Genomic DNA, 18,032 nt, shown 5'->3' with positions numbered 1-18,032 from the left:
TTTGAGTCTTTGACTAGCTGTTCTTCAAATTCTTTTTTGGCCTTCCGAATTATATTTTTACACTTTACTTGCCAGAGTTTATGCTCCTTTCTATTTTCCTCACTAGGATTTAACTTTCACTTTTTAAAGGATGCCTTTTTGCTTCTCAGTGCTTCTTTTACTTTGTTGTTTAGCCACAGTGGCACTTTTTTGGTTCTCTTACTATGTTTTTTAATTTGGGGTATACATTTAAATTGAGCCTCTGTTATGGTGTCTTTAAAAAGTTTCCATGCAGCTTGCAGGGATTTCACTTTTGGCACTGTACCTTTTAATTTCTGTTTAACTAACCTCCTCATTTTTGTGTAGTTCCCCCTTTCTAAAATTAAATGCTACAGTGTTGGACTGCTGTAGTGTTTTCCCCACCATAGGGATGTTAAATTTAATTATATTATGGTCACTAGTATCAAGTAGTCCAGCTATATTTACCTCTTGGACTAGATCCTGTGTTCCACTTAGGACTCAATCAAGAATTGCCTCTCCTTTTGTGGATTCCAGGACTAGCTGCTCCAAGAAGCAGTCATTTAAACTGTCAAGAAACTTTATCTCTGCATTCTGTGCTGAGGTGACATGTACCAAGTCAATATGGGGATAGTTGAAATCCCCCATTATTGTTGAGTTTTTTATTTGAATAACCGCTCTAATCTCCCTGAGCATTTCAGTCACTATCACCATCCTGGTCAGGTGGTTGGTAATATATCCCTACTTCTATATTCAGAGGAACAAACAGCATCATCTGACAGCCTGCTCCGAAGCTCCCTAGAGAGCAACGCATCCAGCAATCACTGATGTGCAACAGCAGCTTCCCAGCAGGCTGCAACCACAGAAAGGCTAGTAGAGGAAGTGAAGAGGAATACAGCTGCCAACTGAAAACACAAGGGAGGAGTTTATGGCAACCCTACTCATGTGAAAAACAGGTTCTCTAATGGCCCCAAACAAGACCTTTTAGCTGAGCACTGTGATCAGGACCTGGGCTTGTCGCCTCACTAAAGGCCATCCCTCCAGCAGCATAAGCCTCAGGAAAGCCATGCATTCAGTACACAGACTGAACACCACCACTTCCTTCAGCAGCTGGGCTTTCCTTTTAGGTCTCCCATCCAGGTACTGACCAGATCCTAACTTGCTTAGCCTGTGAGCTGAGACAGTATCACAGCCTCTGATGGGAGAGCTTCAAGTAGGTACTACAACATCACACTGACTCTTCCTGCTGCATGCATGTCTAGGTCTCCGGAGGTGAAAGGCACTAACCCCACCGATACACTGAATCACTACTTCTGATCTGTGACGCTAGAAAATTCAGCACAAGCACACACAGACCCTGCTCCCTACCAGCCATGCCGGCTCATCTGTATGGCACGGTTTACCTGGCTCCCTTAAAATTGGAGCTACAATTTCATTAGATTTGGCCTCCCCCCAAACACACATGCCCCAGCGATCTTGCTTGAGCAATTTGATTAACCAGGGAAGCACTCCGCCATTACACCGATGAGAGCCAGGAGAACACTTCCTAGATAGAAGGCACAGACTGAGCTCACAGAAGTTTTATTTATTTGATTATTTCAGTTCATTTCTCCAGTCCTTTTCCTGGGGAATCCATCCTACTCACACTATCAGAGGCTGACATTTCTGAGCCATTCCTGCCACCAGGAGAGCCCGCAATGTACCACTGAAAAGTCTGTCTTTTTGGCAGTTCGGCTCTATAAGCATTTAAGATACACAGATAGTATCCTTACTCGGAAATCTCTGGGTTATACTGCTGGGAAAGAGTCTCAGGTTATGGAATGACACTTGCGCCCCTTCCTACGTCACGAAAGAGATCCAAGATTAGAGGATATGGCAGCTCAAAGAGAAGCCATTGGCAGATGACAGGCTCCTTTCCCTGTGGCAGGCAGGCTCCCAGCAATCTGACCCTCTGACTGAAATATATGGAAGGGACATGAACAAGTAAGGAAGAAAACAGATAATTTCTAGGAATGGGAGACAAAGTTTGGGCAGGGGGCAGAGAGATCAGTCTCACCCCAAGCCTCTGTCTTATTTCTAGGAGAAATCAGAGTCTTCCCTGATGGCTCTAAAACGTTTGGTTCCCTCCCACTGTTCCCTGCTCTCCAGCATCTCTGGGTGAGAGGGGAGCAGCGTGTGTCACAAAAGCATGAAAGGAAGTTCCTTGCAGCATTTCTGGCCTGAACTGAACCCCACAGCTAGTAACTTCCTCCAACTTTTCCACAGCATGGACCAGACTTTATTGGGGAGCCCGTCTCATATGCACCCCTCCCCTCCCCTCCCTCTGCTCATTCCATAAGAGCCATCTGGCATCCCCAGCCGTGGCTTCCATGGGAAAGGAATGTCAGGAAAGGGGGAAAATCTATTTTTAGCTGCAATAAGTGCTTTTGAAAATGCTAATCATGCCACTTCCATTTGCGCTTCATTCCCCTCCCCCCTCCATCTGCTCTGTTCCCCTTTCCTCCTCCCCCCCAGTGCCCCTGCCAGTGCATCTCTGCTGCCTGGCCCCCTTCTCCTCAACACAGATTCTTCATCCTGGTCAGCTCTAAATGACGTCATGGCTTGATATGAGGGTTGGAGCCCACACGCACCCAGACAAGCACTTATCAAATCCCAGCAGCACGCTTGATGCTTCATGTACAAAGACAACCACATGGCACCTGATGTGAGGCTCTTCTAGGGGCTCAGATACAGACCGTGGAGCTAAGACACAGAGTGGCACAGGGACAGGAGGTGGGGTAAGACTTTGTTGGCAGAGATGATTTCTGAAGGGCTTTGTGGAAGACAGTATATACGTTTTGAGGAGGGGCCTGGAGGAAGAAGCTGTTCCAAAAGTAGGGGGCAGCATGGAAGAAGGCCCCAAGAGGAGATGGGTAGAGGTAACAAAGGGCTCAGATCAGAGGGATGCTCAGGCTCCAGGAGGTAGGAGGAGGAAGTGAGAGTAGAGATGCCAGGAGAGAAGGACACGTCGACATGCAGACGGTGAGTGGATGAGCCTGGTCTATGTAGTCTAGGTACTGCGGGAGATCACTACAGACACTAGTCTCCCAGCCTTCACCTTTCTCTGCCCAGCAGTTGCCATAACCCAAAGCAGACCAGCTGTTAATGCAGAGAGACAGAATGCCCTGCAGCTCTACACGACTCCTAGATGAAGCAGCTGGTCCAGCACCCACCAAATCATCTAGCTACACAGCTGATCTGAAAGGCCGAAGCAATGATCAAGACTTGTTGATCATTATCAGACAGACTATAGCTAACAACCACCCAGTGTCGGAAAGACAAGAGTAGGAAGGGTCCCCCCGAACTGGGTGAATTACTGTGCAATTTCCCTGTTTCCTACAACAGATGGGGAATCTTCCATACAAAAGAAGAAAACAGAGATCGTTGGGAGTCCAAGTAAATAATGCTGGGAAAAAAGCAGGTGTGGATTCAAAAGCATGCGACCCACCTCCTAATAAAGACTCCATCAGCTCTTTACTTTCCACACTCCTAAAAGAAAAAAAATCTAGCCTTAAAAGGGACTTCACTATCATCCTGCAGTGAATTTACCAAGAGGTGATGCTGTTGGAATTAAAGCCTGAAAGGCCTAATGTGTAAACTCAAATGAGAAAGGGCTGCTGGGACTTCTGTTATATATAATGCACGTAGCTTTAAAAGGGAATTCTTGATTTTGAAAGAGTGGTTAGTTAAGATGTTTTGTGTTGAGGGGTTTGGGAGGGTGCTTCAGGGAAAGAATTAAAAATAGGTCAGTCACCAAGCTTTAGAGGAGGGTTGGGTATTTAACAAAAACTTTACTGATTGCTAAGTAGTCAGAACTTTACAAAGGCTACAACTAAGCAAGTTCTGGTATATTACGGTTTAGGGAGTTTGCTGGACTTATTTCATTGGCCACTGCTATTGCTTAGCATAAGTGCTTTGAAACTGAGACACCGAGGTACTAAGTGAGACAGCGGCAATCCTTGGATTAGAGTGCTGGAGACCAGTTTTCCAGCACAGTGCTCGGACGATGCTGCTTGTCTTTTCAGATTACAGTACATGGAGCTGGGAATGATGGAATCTGAGCTCAAGTCTGTATATCTGAGCAGACACAGTATTGAACAGAACGGTGTCCAGAGTCCATGCCTGATTGTGTTCTAAAGGAACAGGTAATAAGTTAACAACAAAAGAGATTCCTAGATTCCAAGGCCAGAATAAAAAGGGAGCCCTATGAAGCACATGCAACATACTAAGCACCAGCCCATCCTTCCACCCCCTCATTGTTCCTTGCCATCATTCATTGCATTAAGATGCCGAGACGCTATGATGATAGGTGCCAGTGCTGAACCCTAAGGGAGACGGATGGCTGAACTGAGATGGACGCTCTCTGGGGTAGGCTCTGTTCCTTTGGGGACTGCAGATACATGCCTGCTTTTTCAGGAGGAATTAGTGATCCTGAGTGCCTCTGTTTTGGGGTGCTCAACCTGAGATATCATGAAACATCCGATTTTCGGAAAGTGCTGAGTACCCTCCCCTCTGAAAATCAGTCCCCTTTAATGTGTCTCAATTTGGACACCCAACAACACCTTTACACAAGGGGCAGAGCCCATTGTTTTCTGGGACTGTGCTTCAGTGGAATCAGGTCCCAATAGCCTCATTACCTCTCTCCACCCGAGTGCGAAACTAGACCCTAGGATCTCCAGTTTATAGTAGGATGAGACATATTGCAGCATCAGAGGCTCCGCAGAGACACGCTCCACAGCAGATGGCCTGTGATGACAGAACATACAGCGCTTGGTGCAGAAATGGGCCTAAAGGTGCTAGAGGACTCTACAGACCCTAATAACAACAAGGAATTGCATCCCCTGCTTGTGCCTGTAACTTAAAGAAAGGTGCAAGACCACTTACCGAGCCTCTCGGGAAGCAAGTGGACTAAAGCTATTAACTCTGATCCCTTTAGCCCTCCCTGGTCTGGGTCCTGTTGGTCTCAGAGACAAACTGTTCCTACAGTGGAGAGCAGCAGGGAGACATGCAAACAGTCCCCCAGCTCTAGGGGACTTGAGGTGTGGCTTCTCACTGATCTGTTCCAGCCCGTTTGACTACCCCTACTGAGTGCTGCAAGGTGCATCCAAGCTGGGTTTCCCTTATTCAGTGGAAAGTCTCTTGGGGCTGGTCGTCTCACTCTCACTATTGGATACATTAGTCCCTGGGCCTAGGTACACAGAGCTAAGATAGGTGCATTTCTAACAGATCAGAATAAATAACTATTTCTCCTGAAATCAGAAGCACTGTACAAGGTTCCCATCTACTGCTTTACCTTGATGGGTGGTTTCCTTGTGATGTGAGAGACTAGAAAGTTCATGGCAATATCCTCGCAGTTGATGTATTCGTCGACCATGTCACGGATGGCTTGTGGCATCACGTAAGAATACAGGTAGGCGTAGTACTGAAACAAACAAACATTCAACAGTAAAACAGACCCAAGACAGCTAGTGACATACTAGCTATGGGCTTGATCCAAAGCCCATTGAAGTCAATGGAAAGGATCCCCAGAACAATGCTGGGGGTAGGATTTATCTCCAAGAGAAGTTCTGCTTCATTCACTCACAGAGTAGCAGCAAAGCCACCCCATGGCTGCCATTACAGACCTGCAACTCCTGGGATCCCACTCCATTGCAATCCGGACACACATGGCCACCTCAAATCTTGCTGGTCAGTCTACACAATGTTTCTGCTGCATCTTGGTCCCTTCCCAGCAAAGCATGATGGTACAGAATGAGCCCTTTAAAGACCTAGCCCCTCACTGACCCAAAAGGATACAAATAGTCTCTTTGTTCTCCACTGCCTTCCCCAGACGGGGAGGAAGGAAGAAGGCTCTGAACACCTGATGGAGCTCTCTGCATCTGTCCCCAACTCCCCTCTTTTTATAGCAGTAGCCTCAGATACAAATCAACTTAACTATCACCTTTCTAGCTTCTGAGCCCACTTCAGGATTCTTTTACATCTGGTAACCACAGGAGCCAGAGTTTCTGTGGTGACCCTGTTACCCCTTGCCACACTCGGGATGCATAAAATTAGATTCCAAAATAGGGTTGCTGCTAATTTTAGCTGTTCTTTGCTGGGAGAACCTGGGGCTGTGATTTCCAAGCTGCCTGAGGGATTTGGAATCCTAAGTCCCATTAAAACCAATGAGATTTAGGAGCCCAACTCCCCTAGCTTTGAACCTTAGTTTTTCATTAGTGAAATGCTTTGTGGCTCCATCGTGAAGGGTGCTAAGTACACAGGTGTGTAAGCTATTGTTGGTGTCACAGCAGTGAGCTTTTATGGACATTCTGCAGATTCCTAAGGACTGGGAGCAACAATCCAGGGCTGGGCATCTGAACCCAGACTCCTGCATGGCAGGGCAGTGCAATAACAAATCACTAAGCCAACCCAGAGAAGACCTGAACACTTTGATGGCTGGCATCACAGCATCTAAGAGAATTGCCGCAACTGAACTGGCCACATGCTCAGTCTCTCTCCCTCAGCTCAGAACCATTCTATGCATCTTTCCTCAAATAAGCCGCATCTCTTGGGACACGTATATATTAACCTTTCTTCAGCAGGGTTTCCGTTTGCAGTGATTAATGAAGCTTATGTTGAGAATCTGAGATGCAGGAGAGAAGGAATGGTCAATTCTGGCAATAGTTTTTTAATCGAAAACTCAGGCTACTCTAAAAAGGAAAAGCAAAGCTGAGAGCTGGCCAAGGAGTACTGAGACTGGGTTCTCTCTGACCACTTGCTCTTACCTTATGAAAGAAGGCAGCACCAGTCAGCACCATGGACAGTTCACAAGAGTAGTTTGAGTTATAGAGCCAAGATTGATGGGGGATGTCCCACGCATGGTATCGCCCAGGGAATCCAACAATGCGGTCCCTTGCCTCTCTCCAGACTCTGCAAATGTAAAGACAGAACTTCAGTGGGGCAAGACCACAGCACACTCAAACTGTGAAAAGAATCACACAACCCACAACTGTAGTGTGGCTCTACCTAATAATGAAGATATGGATGGTCAGCCAAGGATCCCCAGGCCATAAAACAACGGCATGAAACAGGCACTCGGCAAAATCCTGGCCCCACTACAGTCAGTGGCAAAACTCCAGTTAGGCCAAGAGTTCACTCATTATCCCCATTTTACAGATTCAAAAACTGATGCATTCAGAGGTTAAGGGTGGAATTTTCAAGGACAAGCAGCATCAGTCTAACTCTGCTCCCATTGGAGTTGATGGGAGTTTTAGCACTGATTGCAGTGGGAACAGAGTTATGTAATACTGAGCGCTTTTTGGAAATCCCATCCTAAGAAACATGCCTGAGATCACATAGTAGGGCTGGAAACAGAATGCCAAGGCTCCTGACTGCCAGATTCAGCTCTAAATGCTAAAGAAACACTGGTGATACACTACAAGGAGCAAACTCCACAGACAGGGGCCCTGGCGAAAATTCCTTTTGTCCCAAGGATCTCGAAGTGCTTTAGAAAGAACGTCTAACACACAACGGTACTGGCTGTACTCTGAGCTCATTCAAAACTGATCTTTCAATCCCATACAAGTTTATCATCATCCAACCAACTTTTCCAAGCTCAGTCATGGACACTCTCCAGTACCAGCAAGCTTCTCAGTCCAGCCCCTTTCAAGCAGGGCAAGAGGCTGGTTTGGGTTGGTTTTCCATATGGAAAGAATATTTTTTCCACCTCACCTAACTTGTAAATTACTCAAGGGATTTTCCACAGACTTCAAAACAAAAAACAACCACCCCAAGTATCTTCTGGACAAGAGAAAGCACGGAAAACGAAAACCCAAATGAAATGTGCAGAAAGTTATGAGCAAGGAAAAGCCGGTTATAACAGAAATGGTTTTGTTTGCTACCAAGCCCACACCATAACATAGATCACTCACTTCAAGATGTTTTATCAACTAAGGATGAAAAGTTAAATAAAAATCAACATTTCAGCTACTTTTGTTCCTAAATGTTTTCCCCTGAGAGGGGCAGGGTCATGTGTGTGTAGTTGAGGCACAGAACCGGGAGTCTAGATATCTGCGTTCTGTTCCCGGCTCTGCTACAGACCCCCCCTGTGTGAACCTGAACAGGTCACCCCACATCTCAGCTTCCTCATCTGTCTAGTGAGGGTAACGCTGACCTCTCTCCAGGGGATGGGGGGAGGCTAAAGTCACTGGTGTTTGTAAAACACCAGGATATTAGCAGATGGGAGGTGTGCACAACAGCTAAGTATTATTATTCATCGTCACAGAAATTGGAGCTTTGCCAACTCCCCACCCAGCTGTGCAGGAGCGGGCATAACAGCCTGGCAGGATCTGCTCTCCACTCCTCCCCTCTGGCAACGTGGATTCCCCATGAAGGGGAGGAAGGGGCCTCTGCACACCCCCTTTCTCCCTTGCACAGCCACATAAGAGGGGTCATGATTGAGCCTTATGTGATTAAATGGTGACGGTCACATATGAGAAAGCAAGCACTTAATATTCCATTCTCATTTGAATCTCTCTCCCCTCCAGGAGGAATCTCTCTGGATTATTGGAAAACTGTCAGGAATAATTAAGAAAAACCATCAGCGTGCGAGGTCTAACCTGGGAACTACGCCTGGCTTTATGCTGCAGGGCTCTTTTCAGATCATTTGATCTTGTCCAGTTAATGCTTAGTGTCTAAATTACATATTGCAAACTGGAACTTGGTGCCTCTCATCTAAATAGAACGTGTCTCTGTTGAATGCAGAAAGGGGCTTTCCCTTCATCCTAGGAGCGAAGTGTGGCCACACATGGTAATTTTCTGCCACTGTGTATTGTACAAGTGTTCCCACCCGCGGAATATTCTCCTCTCAGGATGGGGGTTACAGAGATCATTGCTGCAGGGCAATAGCAGAAGTGCTAACAGAGACACTGCCAACGCCTCCTGGGCATTCGTTACATTTATCAGTACAGTAGGAGACAAAGATGCTTTAACTGTAGACATTGCTAATTAAATTAATGGAAATCCAATATAACCTGGTAATGAAAACATGAATAATTAAAGCTGTCAGCACCTTCCTGGTCACCATCCTTCCACCATGCAGTTATTTTTGCGGGTTTTTATTAATCCGACATGACTTCGTTTTTAATAGTTGGAGCAGGAACTATTCATGCCCTTATTAAGTTATTCCTTCTTCTGCATTACTGGGGTGCTTTTCCCCCAAGCAGAAGTCAAGCCCTGGAAGTCAAGGATTCCTTGGCTTTAGACAACCGTCTAATGTTTATTTCTCTGAGGGGTTATAACTGGAGCATCGCCCCTGTTTTATGGTTAGGGAAAACGAGACAAGGTGAGGGAAAGCGAGATACCCAAGGTCACGCGGCAAGTCAGTGGCAGAGTTTGGAACAGAACCTAAGGCTAGAGCCCTGAAACCTGACCCAAACCCGCTAGGATCCGACTACAACTGTTGGGTCTGGGAAAGCAACCGGACCCTTGCGGGCTTGCTCTCGTGGGAATGGTGGGGCAGTGGCCACGGGACCCCCACTCCTGCTGGCCTCCGCCACCTTGCTGCGCGGCGTGCACTGCAGAGCGGGCGTGCCGAGGAGTCCGTGTGCCTCACGCCGCAGCACGGCCAAGCCGAGCCCACCCCGGGCAGGGAGCAGCAGCGCTGACTCGCGCGTGGTCGGGAAAGGGTCAGGGTTGCTTGGAAAACAACTTGACCCTTTCAGGTCAGCTGAGCTTGACTTTGGTTGGGGCCTAAAAATTAGGCCCAAACAGACCTCTACCTAGGAGTCCTGGCTCCCCCTTTTACCTGCCTCCCAACCACCAGGCCAACACACCCTAGTGACAGAGAAGACCTGAACTCCTTTCCCCTCTTCCACTAGCTGACTGAGCTCTTGCTTTAGTGAAGAGAGGCCACTGCGCAGACTGCAACCCCTATTGGCCAGAGGAACCAAGAACCAAGTGAGTGACACAAGCTTGCGTAGTGGCATCATTACCCTGCTGGGTCAGCCCCTGCCCTTGGAACACACCTCTTGGCATGTATTTACGAGCTCTTTAGCTGTACGCGTTGAAGGAGAAGCCCCGGAGCCTCCCACGATGGAAGCTCAGACTCAATTAGAACCTGCTGCCAGAGCCGCTCTGACAGCCAGATTCCATCAGCGGCTGGAACAGAGACTGGCCTCGCTCCCTTTCCTCAGGCCCCAGTTCACTACTTCACCCCAGTCGCCTGCCTCTGCACCCTGGAAACCCTCTGCAAGTGCAGAGCGGATGGAAGTTTAGATGCTGAAGCGGGAGAGGGACGGGGACAACAACAACAACATGCTGATGACAGGATGTTCTGTGAAAGTTAATACAGCCCCAGCCAACGTGCCAGAGGCAGAAGAGATCTGCGGGGTCACGCTGTCAGGGGAGAGATTCAGGAGGACCGCCGGCAGCGCCTGGCAGTGAAGGACGCGTTCCCTGAGTCAGGACAATATGTCAAACTGACAATCCCACGGCCACTGAGAGCAGCACAAACAAGGCCTTGCCGCCCCTGCCACCCTCATGCTTCTTCAGGCTTTCATAATTGAAGCTGCCATCCTTCTGCAGCCGGCGGGTAATCCATTCAACTGACTGCATAGGCCCTGCTTCCCCATTAGCACCTACATGGAACCAGGTCCTAGGGGGACTGCCCATCTTTATGCTGCCGCCCCCTACGGACCACATTAGATAGGTGCAGCTAATGTCAACAACAGACACCCCCACACCAGTGTTCCCTCTAATTTTTCCCACCCATGTGCGGAATGAATTTTGTTATGTGCACCAATATGGAGGTGACGTGTGACATACCACTTTCATTTTGGTGCACATAAGGAAGTTCATGGGGTGGGGCCGAGGGGTTCAGCGTGTGGGAAGGAGCTCAGGGCTGGAGCAGAGGGTTCGGGTGCAGGGGGTGAGGGCTCTGGCTGGGGGTGTGGCAGAGGGGATCAGGGCTGGGGCAGAGGTGCAGGGGTGTGAGGGCTCTGGCTGGGGGTGCGGGCTCTGGGATGGGCCTGGGGATGAGAGGCTTGGAGTGCAGGAGGGTGCTCCGGGACTACAGCAGGGAGAGAGGGCTCCCCCCAGCAGCACCTGGGCTGGACGGGGAGAGGTGCCTCTCCCTGCTGCGGCAGCTCTGAGGCTGGGGCTGTGGGAGAGGCACCCCCCCACACACCCCGGCTGCGGCAGGTCTGGGCCAGGACTGGGTTCGGGCCAAGCGAGGGGCGCCCACCCCTGGATGTGGCAGGTCCGGGCCATCCATCCTCCGATAGGTCTGGGCCGGGGCTGGGTTTGGGCCGCCCCGCCCCTGGCAGGTCCCAGCCGGACGGGTTCCCAGAGCGGTGCTAAATAGGCTGCTGCACAGCTTACAGGGAACTTTGCCCCACACCTGGACAGGCTACCCTCTAAGAACGGGCGGGAGAGTTTAAATCCCTTGGTCCATTCAATCCGGGAACTCTGCTGACTTTGTCAATGAGGGGGACAATTTGGATGGGGTGTCTGAGAGATGTGAACACCTTGGAACAGGACAGACCATCCACCCACTTCACAGAGGCTGCTGGACAGCCAACAGTTTGCACCAGCTTTTGTCACTACCTACCTGAGCTGAATTTGACCCAGCAGCATAGGAGCAAAAGGCTTTTCTACCCTGTTATCAGCCCCTGCACCACCCAAACGGAATCTTTAACGTCACAGTTCATGACTATGCAGGAACCTTAAACTTAACTCCGGCAGGCATATTAAGTCAGTTATTTAGAAGTATTTTAATTTAGGGGGTTTTGGTCAGGTCTAAATGCTTAATAAGTGACGATAACAGGAACGATGGGTAGGGCTGGTAGTACCACATGTTTTTAAGGCTACCCAACACTTCCCATTATAAGACCCTGTTTTCAGTTGCTTATAAAACTTTGCCAAACTATCTGGGCTGAAACTTTCCTCGAGAATGGTGCAGCAGTTTCTGAGAACAGGACTAGGGAAAAATATGTTGTTTTGTCCATGTTAAAAAATTGCGGTGACCTTTTCTTGTGGAAAAAGCAGTATGTGATCGTGTAATTATAATAATTGCACAGGCAACCTTAATTGTGGCATTTCCTGACATTTGTGTGCTTGACTTTGTAATCCTATTAAAGTTCTTTTAACATTGTTTTTCTGTCTAAGAATAATACAGACTTTGTATTTATAGCACCTTTCACTCAGGGATCTCCAAGCACTTTATGATTAATCATTAAGCACGCAGCATCCCTCTGAGATACGGAAATATGACTGTCGCCGTATTAGAGATGGGGAAACTGCCCTCGAAAAGGTGAAGGCTAACATTTTGAAATGAGAGTGCCTGACTGTTCCAAAGCACTGAACAATGGCAGCTGCTCAGCACTCCTGAAAACCAGGCCCATTATTGAGGTGCTATAAATGAACTTTAAGTGGCTAACTTTAGACATCCAAGTTTCAAAACTCTGGTCGAAGTGGCCAAGGAAATCAGTAGCAGACCAAGAACAGAATCGTACTTCTCTTGACTCCAGTTCCTGGCTTTAACTACACTTCAGAGTGTGGATCTGAATGGAACACGGCTCGATTGTATGTGGCCCGGTCCACACGACCCCAACCAACCGCACATGCACAGACTTTACGCTACTCACCGGAACCCAAACATGATCTCGTCATGGCGAAGGTGGGCGTCATCGTCGATAGACAGAATGGCCTCTGTCTCGATCTCATCCCATGGCAGGAACCTGTTGTTCAGACTGTTCTTTTCTGTGCGGACAACCTAACAAACACACAACAATTATAGCTAGGTGCTTGCCAGACTGACATAACAAAGCTTTAGAGACAGGGGCAAGCCACCCCAGCACCTGCAGTTATAAGGCCATGTTTCCATACTGCCATTCAGCCCCAGTACCTGATAAACGGTAAGGTTTCTGCTCCCACACTGAATTCAGTGAATTCCAGCTCCTTGAGTTACAGATTCCAACCTGTCTCATTTGGTCACTGGAGTTACTCCACATCCAGGGGCACATCAGTAAACCAGATTAACTCCCCTGAAGTCAGATGGAGCCAATTTACACCAGCTGAGGTTCGGGCCCCAATGTTGTTACTCAGAATCATTATACTGAGCCCAACATTTTACTCATTGTTTCCTGTAAATTTCCTGATTAAAGTAACAGAATGACTGAAATTAGAGATGAGAAAAAGGTCTGCGAGGACAGCTAGGCTATACCCTGGCTAGCGAAGGACTGATCTTGCAATGTATTTTCCAGTGCTTTGTCCAGTCTGATCTTAAGCATGCTGTGGGATGAAGCATCCATCACTTCTCTGTAAGAGGATCAAATCGAATACATCTCCTTTTCAGGAAGTTTCTCCACATATTCATCCTAAAATTTCCCTTTCTTATATTTATCTCATTACTCCTAGCATACACCCCTGAAGCCATATTAAATTCCTCCCGTTTCTTGGTTGATTACACTTTCAAATATGAGCCCGCCTCCGAGACTTCTTGATTGACCCCTAGCCTAGTCAAGCTATACCGAATTCAGTTCTTTTGGGTCTTTCCTCCTAGATAAATCTCTCCAGCCCTTTAATCATTTCTGTTGCTCTCCTCTAAACGATCTCCCCAGGGTTCTTTTTTTTTTTTTAAAACGTCTGCAACCTGATGAAAAGAACACAGCATTGTGGCAATCAAACTTAATTAAAGAAGATTACGTTTGATCATATAAAAAAACCACACCGAAGGCATTAACTGTGGAAAATATTTGTATCAGGGATCTGTGTGACAGCTGGGGAGATTAAAGTCCCATGTAAAGCCAGAGTTACTGCTCTCTTTTGTCAATAGCGACTGGAAAAAAAAAATAGAAATTCAACGGGAATGCATTAAAATATTTCACGAAAGATCCATCAAAAGCACAAACGATTTATTGCAGAGAGTGAACAAATTACGCAACTATAAGCTGAAGTGTATCAAGGCCACAGCTGCGCGGGCGGCATTCACACAACAGAAGGGCTGCCTACTCAATTAGTTCACATCGGAGAATACCAACCACAAACAGACACACAATATGGGAAGATGAATTTTTTTCCCAAGGTGGAGAAGTGAAAAAATGATGACAGTACTTGTGCTTATTTCAATCCTAGTTAAACTGATACAACAGATGAGATCGCCAAGCAGTCTTCTACCAGGGGACTATATCAGCTGGCAGTTTCCTACTCGAATCACAGTCGAGGTGGGTCTGGAGAAGGGTAGTGGTTTTAGACTAAGCCAGCGAGGGTGTTCCAATCATAGGGAGCAGCATGGAAGAAATGAACAGTTGGGTGTTAGAGGATGGCCTGGTCACTGGTGCGGTGGCTTGGTAAGAGAAAAGAGCTGATAAGCAGGAGAGATGGGCGGTGAAGGGCCTAGGGTTTGAACACGATGCAGTGGAAACGAGGAGCTGATGGAAGATTGCAAAAGGGGGCTGACATGTTCATAACAAAGGACAAGGAGGATAAGTGTACTGGGCGTCAGCAAGGCCAGAGAGTAGGAGACTGCGGTAGTCACAATGGGAGACCACAAGGACCTGGACAAGAGTTTGAGCCGTGTGGTCTGGGATAAAAAGGGCAATCCTAGAAAGGTTACTGAGGAAGAAGTGGTGGTGGCCTGGGTGTGCGGGGCAACAGAGGGAGAGAAGTCAAGAATGACCCCTGGGTGTGGCTCTGAGTGACAGGAAGGACAAACTTTTCCTTTGCAGCGTCACAGACTGGCCCTCTAACTGTCCTGAGCAAACAATTCTGCTGATAATGCACAAGGAGGAGAAGAGTCCAGCTTGCTCTCCCTTAGCTGGGTTGGCTCTGCAGGGACAGCAGGAGCAAAAATGTATTTTAGTTACAGGAGTAAGACAACATGACTCTGCACATGCACAAGATACCACTTGAACAGAGTCACTTTTCAGAGGAGAGCCAGCACTTTAGGCCGACAGGATGACAGGAGCAAGTGGATGTTCCAGGATGAAACTGTCAGTTGACACTTCCCTGCTGCTCAGGGGGTCACCTAATCGCGTCAGAGCCCTTGCTTTAACAGAATTCGGCACGAAGGACTGCAGTTGCGGAAGAGACTCGATAAAATTACATGCAGAGAAAAGCCCGAGCTATGTAGTCAGTCGTTCAGAAAAATGAGATAAAGGAGGGAGCGGAGCGGCTGCAGAGAAAAACAATCATTCTGTCTGTTTAATTGAGAGCTATTAACTCCCATCTCCAGCCCTGTTATAATTTATCATCCGACGTATTATTGCATTTACAGGGTTACAACTTTATTATGTGAATGCAAATGCCTCAGTAAGCTTCCTTCCTCCTCCATGCTGCGGACTCCTTCCTGTTTGCATTCTAACAGTTTTGTTTGCCTTGCACACCAGCTCTCAATGGATTGCTAAAGACTTAAGTCAGTGTCAGGATTGTGCAGCTATTGTAAAAGTGGCTGGAGAGGAGGTTTCTTGGTTTATAACATTGTCGAGAGCCTCTCCAGTAAATTACAGCCTTGTATTCATTTTGGAGCTATTCATCATTCCATACGTCTATTCAACAATACAAAATGGGTTTCATTCCCTAATGGATGTCGTGCTGCATTTTTGCAATATGCATCAGTTCCCCTCATCATATCTCGTAAGAAAATACTGGCCATAGGTGACTTCTTAAAGAATATTTTCTTCCTCTCTGCAGCTCTTTACTTGCATCAGCTGTGTCTAAGTAACTAACAACACTGCCAATATAATTTCGGTGGGGAGGAGAGTAGACTGACACACTATGTGTCTCTCACATACAATGGAATTTATTATTGATCCCGTCAACCCTACAGAAGTCTTTTCATTGACTTTAGTGGGAATTAGATTGAGACCAGTGAATTGGGATACAGTGAAACAGTCTTTAAATTATTATCTCTGTAGCATCAAGAGTGTTTAGGTATTTTACAGACAAGGTCTTTGCCCTGAGGCGCTTACAAGCTAAGTAGGCAATGGACAGATGAAGGAAAAAGGGAGGAAAAGCAGCATGAGGCAGAGTGTGAGAGAGAAGGTTCTTCTCCTTTCCATAAGCAAGCAATGGGTAGAACTTCACACTTATCAGACCTACTAACCAGGGGCTGATGTGAAAGACAAAGGCCCCAGAAGAGGATCCAAGAGCATCCTGGTAAAAATCTCAACACCCTTTCTCTTCCCAGCAGCTGGAAGGTAGCAGGGCTGAACTTCCAGCCAGGGCACTGCTCCAGCACCTCATTGACGGGGCCTTTACCAAATGCAGCCAAATTTTCATTGCTTGGAAGGTGGGCATACATTAGATCCAGATTTTCTAGTGTCCCCAACATTAAAGGCTATTCAGATCTGGGGGGTTCGTTCCACTGAGCATCGAGAGAAGGTCAAAATGCAAAGTTTGTATCCAGCTCTTCTGTTCCCCAAAGTGTGAGGCAGTTGGGAACTGGGGCTTGACCCAGCTCTAAAGAATTTTTAAAACCAGTTTGAATTTGCAAGCCAGCAATTCCTTTCATGAGGTTTCAACCCTCAGGGAGAGCTCTGTGTATGCTCGAAAGCTTGTCTCTCTCACCAACAGAAGGTGGTCCAGGAAAAGACAATTACATCACCTGCCTTGTCTCTCTAATATCCTCAGACCAACATGGCTACACCACCACTGCATATTTGCAAGAAGGCAGAGTTCAGATTGCGCATTCTGCTTAAACCTTTAAATTTCCTGATTTTCAAGTATTTAACTGTTCAAACAATGTTGCATTAACAATGCTTTTGCATTTCATACAGATTATGCACATTGTTTATAATGAGGCAAAAGTTTTTATTAGGGAGTGTTTAAGATGCAAGCAGCTTGTGAATCAATACATTCTAAGGAAAAGACCTGCACTGTTTATTGATTCAGCTGTTCTCCTGGAAGCTTACTGAACTGCGTAACACAAATATCGCCAACTGAGAAATTGAAATGGATCCTGCTGAATGTATCTGAAATTGGTAGCTTCTGTGGGATAAACAGATTAGCTTTAGTGCACTCCATTTAAATCAGAGGTTTTCAACCCGTGGCCGGTGGGCCGCATGCGACACAATTAGCACACAGCTACAGCCCATCTGTGTGCTAAAGGCCGCCAGGCCACACAGCAGGGGCGGCATTCCTGGCCCCCCGCCCAGGGCTCCACTCCTGGCCCCACTCTATGCAGGGGTCTCTGGGCGGGAGGTGCTAGGTATAGGGGTCTGAGGGGTTGGAGGGGGGCACGCTGGGGTTCTCAACCTGTGGTCCAGGTAACACAATGATAAATAGGTTGAGAATCACAGATTTAAACTCTTGTTCCAGTTACAGTAAAAAGCTGCTGCCAGGGGAACGGAGGGCTCAGAGAACTGGTAAAGTGATATAAACACCTTCTAGGTCACCAGTTCAAATCCAGCCAAAGCTGGATGTAATTTAAACTTGTTTACCCAGATCCCTTGTCTTCAGTGGAACTGTCCTTATTTACACCAGTTCAGGATCTGGCCTACTGCCATCTGTTGGCCATTGTTGACAGTTCGCGACCCGCCATGTAATAACCTCGTGACAACCCTGAGGGGTCCCGACCCCCAGTTTGAGAACCCCTGGCCTAGTGGCTGAGCAACTACATCACGATGCACCCTAGTAGCTGGAACCCTTGTGGGGAGCCTACAAGGTCCGCAATGAATGCCATGGAGCTTGTCCCTCTGGAAACAGGCATGATTGGCCATGTGGGGAAGCTGGCACTGCTGCTGTCCATGCTATACCTGTTCTGTAATTGAACGAAGGACTTCAGTCTCCAGAACTGATAGTCCTGCACCTTCCACCTGTCTACCTTAGAACAAAGGTAACACTGGGTAATTAGGTTTTTTTTTTACAATCACTCCTTCCTAGTACGTTCCTAGAAGATTAATGTAAAAATATCCCGCTCTCTCTCCAGCAATTTTGCATTTTTAGACACCAAACCTCAATTTTCCCTACAATTTCAAGGGATCTGAAGTAAACTTGGTAATTTGTGTTTAGATAGGCAC

The 18,032-nt window shown here is 47.3% G+C and overlaps 1 protein-coding gene across 4 annotated transcripts in view; it reads right to left on the bottom strand.

Annotated features, from left to right (window-relative positions):
* The window catches only part of EXTL3 (exostosin like glycosyltransferase 3), a 229,728-nt gene that overhangs the window by 7,844 nt on the left and 203,852 nt on the right, over positions 1-18,032 (bottom strand). For all 4 annotated transcript variants that reach the window (XM_048845823.2, XM_048845821.2, XM_048845822.2 and 1 more), the window contains 3 exons: positions 12,660-12,787; positions 6,801-6,945; positions 5,330-5,458 (listed from right to left, as the gene is read on the bottom strand). In XM_048845823.2, coding sequence (XP_048701780.1) covers positions 5,330-5,458; positions 6,801-6,945; positions 12,660-12,787 — 402 coding nt within the window. The remainder of the gene's footprint in view (positions 1-5,329; positions 5,459-6,800; positions 6,946-12,659; positions 12,788-18,032) is intronic.

Source organism: Caretta caretta, chromosome 3 (assembly GCF_965140235.1).
Source record: "Caretta caretta isolate rCarCar2 chromosome 3, rCarCar1.hap1, whole genome shotgun sequence".
Taxonomy (NCBI): Eukaryota; Metazoa; Chordata; order Testudines; family Cheloniidae; genus Caretta; species Caretta caretta.
Note: the sequence above shows the minus strand (reverse complement) of the source record. Positions and strands in the feature narration are given on the sequence as shown.